The sequence below is a fragment of the Falco cherrug genome, chromosome 9 (assembly GCF_023634085.1).
Source record: "Falco cherrug isolate bFalChe1 chromosome 9, bFalChe1.pri, whole genome shotgun sequence".
Taxonomy (NCBI): Eukaryota; Metazoa; Chordata; class Aves; order Falconiformes; family Falconidae; genus Falco; species Falco cherrug.
Genome location: NC_073705.1, coordinates 42,673,428 through 42,685,686, shown reverse-complemented (window position 1 = coordinate 42,685,686; position 12,259 = coordinate 42,673,428). Strand labels below are relative to the sequence as shown.

Genomic DNA, 12,259 nt, shown 5'->3' with positions numbered 1-12,259 from the left:
CATCCCCTTCTATTAGTTAAATGTGTGCTGAGGTTCCTAAGAAATGCAATAAAGAGGGAGGAGGGGGGAAAGAAATACACACTAGTGAGCACATCTCTGACTGCAGTACATATTAAAAATGCACAGAAAATGTTTCCTACTAAACATAGTAAAGAAAAACCTGAATCACAATTTATGCTTATTAAAAAACCTGTAAAACTCATAAGCAAGCAATATTAGAATTGAAAGATGACAACATTACTTACCTCAGCTTTTATAAAAAAAACCTAAAACATTCAATGGGATTCTGAAGCCTAGACTGGTGCAAGTCTTTCCACTTGCACTGTAAAGTTAAACAGCACTCGGAACAGTTCCTCCCCGAGCTGTTATGTGCATCCAGCCACTAAACTTAAATCCCATTCCTCTCCTTTCCCAGATACAGAGTTGTGAAATAGCAAAAGAATCCCGAAAGAGAAGCTATTCAGAATTTTAAACACCAGGCAAAACAGGAGACTGGGGAGTGGAAAAGCTGAAGTGGGAGCAGCTGAAAGCAAGCAGCCTACAAACCAGAACAAAATGATGAATGTTCTTCAGAGATGCTGATGAATTGTATAATTGCTGCTAAACACTTTATGGTTCTGACCCTAACTGCACTGGAAAAGCTGGTGGATTTTGTTTGGGTTATTGTGGTGGGTTTATTTTGTTAGTTTGGTTGTGGGGTTTTTTTGTTTGGTTGGTTTTTTTAAGGCTACTATGAAGATATTAAGGCCACAGTTTTCCATTGCAATGGAATGCAAAGGAATTGAGAGACCTCAACCTTAGAATAAGCAATCACATGAACATAATCAATTGCTTCTGTCAGAAAAGGACAGGAGAAATATTTCTAAGTTATTGCTGCACAGTAATTTTAGCCAACAGCCAAATATTTCAGCTCTTTTCCCAAGGATACACCAATACCCCAAAATGATACTGCTTTTAAAAAGTCTTTTCTCCTGCAGAAACGCAAATACAGGAAAGACCCATTTTTATCTGTAAAGCTAGAGCCCTCGAGCACTTCCATGAAAAGATTATTTTTGCTGCATCTCACCCAGCACTGCCAGTTCTTAAACTCAGAGCTACACATCATGACCAAACCTAGAACAACAGAGTTCCAAGTATCAACACAAACAAAATGTTTCTTTTCAAAAGTATTCAAGTCTAAAGAAAAAGAAAATACCCCAGTCATGTGCTGGTTTATAATAAACCAAAAAGAATTGCCAGTGAAAGGTTTAAAGGACCTCTCTTCCGTTTATATGCCTACATGTTATGCACTGTCACTGTAACAGTAAGAAACAGGCGCAGAACATTACTGTCTAGGTCCACCTATGGTTCTGTCTCACCATGAATGTACGTTTTAATGGATCAGCAAGCAAACGGCAGAGCACTGGACAATGACAGAAACGTAGGCACAACGGGAAGATAAACGCTCATGTAGTGACTAGGCTCCAAATGTGGAAGTTTAAATTCAGAGTTGCAGAGTCAAAGCATATAGGAAGTTTAAGGCTAAGGTGGTAGGAGATACCAAAACCAAGAAGACAACAGTACACAAAGACAGCTCAGATATTACAAAGGTTCATCAAAACAATTAATGTGAAAGGCTTTGGAACAACCAACTGGAACAATAATGAAACAGAAGGCAAAGAATATCTCAGTGCACAAGCACAAAAGAGATACAGCAAAGAACAAAAATATGCATGCTCCCATGCAAACTGAAAGGTTTTGTTGTCATTTTATCAGAGACAAGAATGAACCTATACACGTTTAGGAAGCAAAGCTTATTCTCGCTGTGTACTGCTCTGATACCAAGGAGAAAAATCAGCTTTTACTGTATGCTTTCTGCTATTGCAGGACATGGGAGAGCACCCATGGACTAGGCGGAGTTGTGTTATGCTAAGCAACTGGACCACAAGGGTCAGAATCTTTTACAGACACCTTCAACCAAATTCAGGACTTAGCAGTCTGCTTGCGTGTCTTTTAGTTCTCGCCATATGCAAACAACCTTTCAGTCTGAGAAATGAAATGATTTGTCAACATAAACTTGACATTTAACCCCTCTAGCCTCAAAATCTTAACAATATTATCAATAATTAGCATTACAGAAACAATACTGCAAAGGCTGCAGGACAAATGGAGCAATGGCTGCTCGTGTTTCTTCCCTCTAAGCTTTGTCCATCGACACTTATTTCTTCAGGTAATTTCATCTTCAATACCTTCTTCCAGGTTTGGGTTTTTTTCTTCCATGATAGTTAAACAATAGACAAATTAACAGGAAGTGAACGCCATATGAAAGATCTATAAGAAATCCTTCTAGAAAAATCATGGTCTATCTTGTCAGTGAATATGTGTACAAGCCTTTATCTTAAGGGTGGCAAAGAAAAAAAGTTTCCTTCTAAGTTACTGTCTCTAGAATCAGTCACTTAAGTTTTGAGCATACTGTCAGGGAACTACTAACAAGAAATACCATGCAATATACACAATAGCTAGATAACAGGTAGCTACCTATTAACTTTTAATATGCCAAATTTTCTAAACATTTTCAGCCACTAGGTTTTATTACACAAATACCAAGTTTCCAGTTACAGAGCTTCTGTTTCTGTACATATTTACCTTTAAATAGGAATGGGAAAAAAAAAAAAAAAAAAGTACTTTCAAAAATTGTAGCCCCTAAAGACAGTAACCCCAGACAAGTTTATAATCACATCAGGATGGGACACTTTCTAGAAATATCTGGTAAGAAAGAAAGAAACAGTTAAGAACATAACTTCTTAAAAAGAATACGACATTCACTTGTCTATTTACTGGGAGAACAATGAAGTGATGAGAAATACTGGGTATTTCAAATGGACAGCAGAACCACAATAAATTCTTGCAATTCACATAGTCTTAAATTCTTGACTGAAATCTTTCAATAGCCGATTTCCACTCTCACTGTTTCCTAGTTTATTCTAGCATCTATTCTTTATGAAACACTACATTAACAGTGTTCATTAAGCACATTTCTGGAAGCATTTAAAGCATTTCTTGAAACAGTAAATTACTGTGTGTTCCTGGACTGTTTTTTATACTTCAGGAATCAACACATCGTATCATTGCTGCTAGAATTTATAAACTGCCAGAATAATCTTGAAAGTTATGATAACCAAACTGAAGTAGCTTCCTGATATTCATCATCATTTAAAGTGACTAGCAGGTCAACACATAGGAAAAAATGAAAGAATTAAATATTCATCAAGTTTGATAACTATTACCAAACTTAAAGAAGCAAAAAGCTTATACACCTCAAAGGAGCTATTCTCTCATTGCCAAGACTTCATTTGTAATTTAAGTTTTTAAAATATGTACTCCATTCATAAACGTTAACTACATTTCATGATTCACACCACATTTAGGACCAATAAACCTGATTTCTCCAAGCCTGCACTCTCAGTTCAAGACTGTTCTATTATACTTCACAGGAATGTTAACATAGAGGAACAATTATTTTAAGCCTTTTTTTTCAGTGAGAATACATTTTACTCTGGTATCTCCTGCCGTTTCCATTTATCCTGCCACAAGAAAAACAGAACCAATTGTCTCTCCTTTCTATTGAAAGCAACACTATGTCATAGGGTTCCAGATCAAAAATTATTTCACAACAAGGTTTTTTCTACTTTTTACTTCTGTTAAGTCATGAAAGGAAGCATACAAATGCATGTTAGCAGAGGAACTATTAAACCAGAAAGTGGAGGTCTGATTATTAAAACCAAAACTTGGCTACAGCACCAAGACTATCGGCCTCCTTTAGCAGCTCTTTTATATGGGATTTCCTATCAATTTCTGTTTGCTTACAGAAAACCTGTAACTTACAGTTATGCAAATGAGAAGACATTTAAAAAATCAAACCCACACATCCAGCTAAAAATTTTTCCATTATCATTTACAAATAAAAGCTCCTTGAAAAGCAGTGCATTTTGAAAATTTGTCAATACTTCATGAATTTTCCTAATTGCTTTATAAATTTTCAAGAGAAGCTTCACATTTAGACAAAAATACTGAGATGGTTACAATGCACAACTAATGGTCATCTGTCTACAGACATATGTTAAGTGTATCATATACATACACATATCTATAACTACACACACCCACCCCTAACCATGAAAAACAGCAGAGGGTTTTTGGGGGGAGTTTTTTGGTTTAGTTTTGGTGGTGGTGGTGGGGTTTGTTTGTGGGGTTTTGTGATTTTTTTTTTTATTTTTTTTTTTTTTTAAAGATTGCCTCCCTTAACCTGTACTTGCTCATGACAAAAGAGCGTCTATTTCAACAAAACTACTGAATATTGTGAAAGAAATATACTGACCAACCAACCTGGCCAAAACAGTCAATTTGGCTAAATGACCCCTTTCCCCCAAGATACAAACTCACATTCCTCATCTTCTCCAATATCTTCGAACAACCTGCAGTATTAATTCATCAGACAAACTAATGGTTCTGTAGTTAGCAACTAAATTTCAATGGTTACTAATCTGTTTCTGAATTTAATTGGAAAATGAGAGAGGAAGAAAAAAGAACATGAAAACAACAATAGCCACTAACCTAGTAATAGTATTAATGCAGAAAAACATCAAATGAACACCACACATATGAAATGAAACCTTGGGAAAAAGACACAACAGAAGTGCTCAAAAGCTCTAAAGTAAGAGGAAAAGAGACAAATGGGATAAAGACACTACACACACATTCCGGAACAGGGGTGTTGGAACAAACTCAAACCTACTCATGGATATGATCTTTTTACTTTGGGTTCTTATCAGAGAGAAAATTGTTCAAAAGCATGGTCTCAACAGAATAAAGCTGTTTGCTAGTAACTGGTGAACATACAATGTGATGGTATTTCTATCCTAGCACTATATATTTAAGATTAATTATAGAAGGATAGCAAGTTTGATTTATCTTTACTACAATCTCACATCAAGTAACTCAGGGTAAAAACAAAGAAACAAAAATCTAACCCATTTTTAACCTTTCAAAGACATCTCTTCGGATCTTCAAACTATGTCTCTAGTTAGAAAATACTATTTGCTAGGGACTGACAAAAGCTTTGCTCAGAATTCAAAGACAATTCCTTATTATTATATAATGTCACATGTGTTACACCTCCCCCATCTGCAGTATTGAGTTCATGTTCCAGGAAGAATGTACGCTTTATATAATGGAAGCGAATGTGATCCATGCAACAACATATGGGAATGAAGATGTCTTTTGTCAAAGTGATTTTCACCCATTAATTTTTTGAATGAGTCAAATTATTTAAATAAATGATAAAAATAAAAAATAAATTAAAATTATAAAAATATTAACTTTTTTTTTATTCTTAGGGACTGAAACTGGCAACACATTGCTTTTCATCAACAAATGTGGGAACATCAACAATGAAACTTTAATCAGGAAAAAAGCCCAAAACCAAATACAGTTACCTATGTCTTGAAAGTCATGATACAGGAAAATATGTAGGATTAGATATACAGCTTGGACCGACTGTAATTTTAACAGTGCAAAGGATGATTATTTCAAGAGGAGACTTCTAAAGTTTAATTACTTATTGTAAAATAAATGTTTGTAATAAAAGTTCAAATAAAAAGGTGGCGAAAGAATGCAAGGGATGCACAGCAGGAAGGATACCACTCTCACATACAGCACAATCTCTTAAGTAAGGCCAACTTGTGTGACAGCAGAAGTAATAGAACTGGGGAATCAAACACAAAATCATAACAGAATAAATGGCACATATTACTCACAGAACTTCGCCTCCAGGAGGTTTGTGTAAATTTATCAGCATACATGCATGGTGCCCCTGCAGGTTTTTGACTGTCTTTCTGGCAGTTACACCTAGTGGCCTTAATCACCCCCAAAAAGAGAAAAAAGAACGAACTTGTAAGAAAACAACTAACCAAGGCTCTTGAAAAACACAGTCAAGGCCCAGTGTTCAAATAACATGCATTACTTGACAGTACAGCACAACACAATTAAACTGTAGAAACTAGTATTTACAGTACTGCACAACAGCTTCTTTTCCCAAAGTATATTCAGAAATAATCTAGAATAAAACGTGACTTTTGGAAAGTGTTTTTGATTCACTCGAATTTCTGAAACACTACACTCTCGAAAAAGTCACCTTTTAATAATCACAAGTAAGTTATACCCATCTTCACGGTGGAGTTCCTTAGCTGCAGAAAGGTTTTCAGTTACTACAGTTATTAGGTATATGACCTAGCAGGAAAGGAGAGATTTCCTTGAAGAAATCTTTAAAGGCTGACAGTAAGAATGAAACTAAGCATACAAAAAAAAAATAAAATCTACACTTACTGCAAAATACTAATAGACTTTATTAGACTTTATTAGTGTAGCAGACAATTTCTTTTGGTATGCTGTGATCTGGAATTATGATGTTTAAGCAGCAGAGCAGAAAGCCAAATCTTAACCTTTCATTTTTGTTTTAGAAGGAATGATCTCATGCTAGACAGGGACACTATGAAGATCACAGGTGACTTTCAGTGCGTGTATGTACAAAAGCACATTACAAACATTTTATTAGAGATTATAGTCACATAAGATTGACTCCAGCTATGATAAATAAATATGGTGTGCACCTTCCGGCATTTCATCTACCCTACCTTTCAGATCTTGCTGTGGCTTGAAAACATGGGGTTATTTTATGAGAATTGTCATAGAGGTGCATTTACCAAAACCAAATGCAGACATACGCATGGCAAAATCCAAAGTTAACTTAGCACAACAGTATAAAGCAGAAAGGCATACGTTACTTTTAGTCGAGGACTTACATGTTTGCCTGAACCTGATATATGATGAAAACGTGCCCATAATTTTTATTTCACCAATTTGATCTTACTATTCAACATACTTTATTTTATTGGGGTTTTTAGGTTTTGTTTGTTTGTTTCTGAAAGAGAATCAACTTTGAATACTACCTTGCTCAGCTTTACAGTCTATGGTAGAATTCTTTAGTGAACTAATGGACACTCGGGGAAAGGAGGAGAAAAAAAACCAACAAACCAAGTAGAATGATAGGCCCTATACTTGTTAATTTTTAAAATACTTTAAGCACAAAGTGCCTTACCTTTGCTCATTGTTATTTCTGAACAGCTTCTAGAAGTTTATGTTCAAAGTGTTTCTTTCAGAAATTAAATACATTTAACAATTGTATAAATGTCCTTGCTTAGTGCCACACATGCAAATCATAACTGGCCTACAGAATTAAAGATCCCAGGTGTACAGCTGCAAACGCACTGGAACATGTAAAACAGGTCTGCTAACTGAACCTTCACAGACCCATGAGACAGGTGGGTCTAAACAGAATCCAAACTTACCTTAGTTATAATGAAAGTGTACGAAAAAAAAATCAGATGCCTAGCCCTCTTAGAGCTTTCCTAAGAATTACCTATTGAAGTTACACTCTGCAGCGCACACCTGGGATTTTGTTAAAGATTTAGTAGCATACTTACAAGTTGGTGCTCTAATTGGTTGATTGTTTCGTCCTTTTTCTTCAGTTCATCTTTAAGCTGCCTGATCTCATTCAGCAGATCATCCATCTGCAACAGAAAAGTGGGCAATACAAGGTTTTCTATAAAGGACTACACAATCTAAATCAATGCCTATACAGAACATATCACATGAGATGTTCACGGAGGACTGGCAGTAACATTAGCAGATGTTTTCCTCTTATTCACATGGTGAGATGGGCTGTAGACATACAACTTAAAGAGTGAAGAAACTTGACTAGAAATCTCTTTAAGAGGCCCAGTTGAGCGGACCCACTAAATTTTCAGGCTAAGTCAGTCAGCTGCACTTCTCACGTGGTAGTTCATCTGTCATACAAGCAACTAACATAATGTAGATGAACATCCCTAGCAATCAAACACTACCCATAATCCTCTTTATCCAACTGCAAAAAATACTGAAGCTTAAAGGTTAAGTGAGCTGCTATTTAGAAATCATTAAACAAGAAACAAATAATTTAGAAACGTAAGCATAAGGACATTTATTGAATGCAAACAGCACAACCAATTCAAATACGTCCTACTGAAAACTGAAGACAAAATTATGCAAAGTTCAGAGACTAAAAAATTGGTAAGTATTCAAGAGTGATTTTTTTAAAAATATTTTCTCATCATAACATATTTTTAATGTATTTCATAACTGTGCCACTATAGCTAGGCCATAAATTAAGGGGCATACTTCCATTTAGTAACATACATCTACTATTTCAGTTTCACTGAAGATGTTACTAATTACTGCTTTGGGACCACACCTGATTGGTTGTGCAATTTTTCAAACCATATGCCATCACCAGTTCAAGAAGTGACAATTCAAAGTGTCAGTTAAGCCTAGCCTTTTTTTTTTTTTTTTTTTTTTTTGTTAAGAAGATAAAAAGCAATACTTTATCTTCTGGGAATTAAGACTAAGATTGAGAGATGTGACTGTAGGAAGACAAGCACAACAAATACATCAGACAACAATTAAAGAGAAAAGAAGGCCTAAATGTTAACCACTTAGAAACCAGGGTTGCTAAAGGATGATGTATATGGATATACAGCTTTGGCAAACCTCTTAAACCTGGAAAACAGGATTTGGACAGACAGCTTCCAAATAGGACTAAGATTGTAAGTGTTCTTCCCTTTTGAGAAGCATTTCCAATTTCATTGCATCTTCAGCAAGTATTGCTCCCCTCCCAGAAGTGCAGAACTAGTGATCCTTCCGTACCGATTTTACAGTAACAGCCAAGCAATGCTATAAAACCTTAGCGCTGTAGAAAGCACAACATTACAAATCTGTGACCACAGGAGATAATCTTTTTTGGAATACCCATTGTGATTGCTTCTTCCTTCAGTTTATTGTTTTAGAATGGCCATTAATCTTTGATTTTGTGGGGTTCAAATTGTTTTTAAATTATATCTGCAATACCTCCGTTATCTCAGGGAAAAATTACTTTAGATGAAAAATATTTTGAACTGAAGTCAACAATAGATGTAATGAAACAGACCAAGTAATTGAATAAGTATGGTACGATTAGACTTCAAAGCAAAAATTGTCTTTTCAAAATCCAACACTTATCAAGCAAGCAGAAAATTTTTGAAAGACGTTACTTTTCAGCTGTTAATTTGCATGACTGCTACAAATACCAAAAGGCAAAATTATTCTACCTAATTAACTGTGCTAGCAAGTACATATTTTAAAAGGTCAAATAAACCCTGCTATTTTAACAAAACTGTGAAGATTAAGTACATAAACATTTGCTAGGTTTGCATTTAAATATAAGAAAGAAACAAGAAGCAGCACTTTGTAGTGACACAAAAGTTTTTGGTTTGTTGTTGTTAAACACAAACAGGTTTGTGTCTCTTATTCTGTAGAGTAAGTCAGTGTCATTTACCTTAAAAGTTGACTCAGGTTCTTGTGGTTCTGGACTTGGAACTGAGAGTGGGATGTCCTGGAGTGACACATTTTCATCATTCTATCAGGTAACAAAAACAAGAACAAGAGGCTTGAATTACTGGCTGAAACTCCTCCCTTGCAAACCTGCTTTCAAGGATGGAGACACAATCTCTCTGCAGAACCTGTTACGGAGTCTGAACTCTCTCACCATTAATTTTCCTTTTAGTCCCCTAATAGGAAAGCTTCCCTTGCTGCAACATATATGTACAGTGCCCAAATAAGGGCCATCAACAGCCTCCCTTCTCCTCGCCAAGCTGTAGAAACAGCTGCAGCTATGTCAAGGCGTGTTGATTTTGCACAAAAATCCACTAAAAAACTGGCCATTGTGTTCAAATGTGTTACATCAGGAAAGAATGATGCTATGTGATTTTAAAAGCTTCGTTTCCTTTAGCATCCATTCAAATAGTATGTCTAAACAATATCAAAATAAACAGCCAAAACAGTTCAGCTAGGAATTCTTAACTAAAAGCAGCAAAAATTGCTACTGGGCAGACCAACACAACACAAATTCACAGCTACTGGAACTAAACAGCAATTACAAAAACTGGTACCACACAGAAGTACCCTTTCCCCCCTCCATGACAGTCATGAAATTAAGCACAGCAAGTAGAAACAGAAATACCTATCAAGGATGTCAAAATGTGTTTGCCTAGGTACGTCCTGAAGCACTTCCACTCTCAGGACAAAAAAACATATGCAGCCACTATGTGCAGTCCTCTAAACCTGTGGTGCTCGACCCTGAAACGTTTCAGTTACATTAGAGTCAGGTCAGACTGAACAACTGACAGTGTATTCTCGTGGTATGTTCTCAGGTTTGTATCGTGATGTTGTGTCCAATCTTAGTGCAACACAAAACTACAACGTAATTACAGCAGTTATTTTATGGTCATGGAAGACTGTAACCCTTCACTTCCTTGGTGTAAAAAGATTTATTCTCTGCCCTCTGCCCATCTCCTCCATCTGCTACCTTCTTAAAGTTAAAATAAATAAATTCTCTACCTTACAGTATTCTCCTTTATTTTTAGGGTTCTTAGAGGGGAGTTTCTTTACCCAATGACTCCTCTGCCTAGGATTGCATTTGTAGAACACAAGGGCAGCATGTCCCAAAACCTGTCTAAAACCAGTCTGAAGCCGAATCAGCAACTCCCCAAAACCAGAAGAGTAATACTGCAGCCCAAATGCTAAAGATCAGTTAAGGGAAAAACCCCACAATAGACCTATTTATGTTCTTCATGTTCACGAGGTATCTTTTTTGATTTTTAATCCATCAGAAATTTTTCTAATACATTTTTAACTAAACTGCAAAAAACACACAAAACAGTGAGACTGTCCAGATGCAAACAAAGCACAGATTACGTGATGAACTTTTAATTATTACATTTTTACTCTTTCCTACGGTCAATGCTTACTTGCAACTATGTACAACCATCATCAAACTTAAAGGATAAAAACACAAAGAACTACCACACAATTTCAAATCACAGTTAACATACTGTAGACAGTTAAATTTCATTTCCATCACTTAGATGTAATTTTATATCTTGCATTTTTTTGGTGTTTTGTTGGTTTGTAGGTTTTTTTAAAACTTGGCTTTTTTTTTTTTTGAAACCTATTAATTATGAGAGCAGTCAAATTTCAAGGCTACAAACTCCTTAACATAGCAAATCCTTCACCTTACACTGTCCGACACACAGTTTGTTCAATTCACAAATAGCCACTTGCCCCTTCTGGGCAGATCGCCAGCAAGTGACAGGCTGATGAAGCAGCAGTTTACAGTCTGTTATGAACAAATTCTAACAGTGTTTTGAAATAGTTTGCACAATAATCGTGTGAAGAAAAACCATTATTCAAAAACATTTATAAAATGCTAGAAGTGAGCAATTAGAATCATAGAAAAATTTACAGATTATATATTTTGTGTGTTTCTTTTATATTCTACAGCTAACAGATTTCCTCAGCATTTACCATTTTAAACAACTAATAAAATACACACACTCAGAAGAGAAGATACTTCAGAAAGTCAGTTATAATTGAGAAGGAGTAATCATGGGAACAGAAACACCACAAGACAAACGATTTGAGACAAAAGTATCTTGCAAGGCTTCTAAAAGCTCTATCACTGATACCTCTGCTATACTTTTTATTCCCATTAAAATGCATATAAGTGGAGCAATAAAACATTGTACAACAGCAGATTAAGACCTAATTGCAAACGAAGTCAGTATGTCACACATTCTCTGGCGATATAAATCAACTACTCCAGCCCTATGCTATATCTAGCTAATGCTCACTAGCAAAACAAGAACTGAGTTCATCTGCATCAATTCCCTTACCACTGCCTTCGTCATCTTAATATACATAATGAACACAGGGCAACTGAAAAAAAATAATAATCAGTTCTAATACTATCACTGGGAATTTAAGCATCCCATTGTGAATATATGCTTGGATGAATCAAACTTTTCTTGTTTTGCTTCTTTCTTGCTCATCACATTGCTAAAATGAGATTGAGGAAAGGGAAATAAACAGAAAAAGGCTACTTACATACAAAAAAGATTACAATTAGCAAAACAAATGTAACTGGTTATACCACATGTTATTTTTGGTAGCATAGGAATTATACGCTATGATATCACCAGACTTCAGGAACTTGGGAAGAACATACACTTTTAACCTTTAGGTAAAACTACAACAAGCTTTACAAAGGTATCATCACATTGCAATAAGCGATATAAAAAGCTGCTACCTTTCC

The 12,259-nt window shown here is 35.6% G+C and overlaps 1 protein-coding gene across 5 annotated transcripts in view; it reads right to left on the bottom strand.

Moving 5' to 3' along the window:
* CCSER2 (coiled-coil serine rich protein 2) overlaps window positions 1-12,259 on the bottom strand; it is a 73,379-nt gene that overhangs the window by 16,398 nt on the left and 44,722 nt on the right. For all 5 annotated transcript variants that reach the window (XM_055720466.1, XM_055720465.1, XM_055720462.1 and 2 more), the window contains exons 7-9: window positions 9,446-9,526; window positions 7,521-7,607; window positions 5,796-5,894 (exon numbers count right to left, since the gene is read on the bottom strand). In XM_055720466.1, coding sequence (XP_055576441.1) covers window positions 5,796-5,894; window positions 7,521-7,607; window positions 9,446-9,526 — 267 coding nt within the window. The remainder of the gene's footprint in view (window positions 1-5,795; window positions 5,895-7,520; window positions 7,608-9,445; window positions 9,527-12,259) is intronic.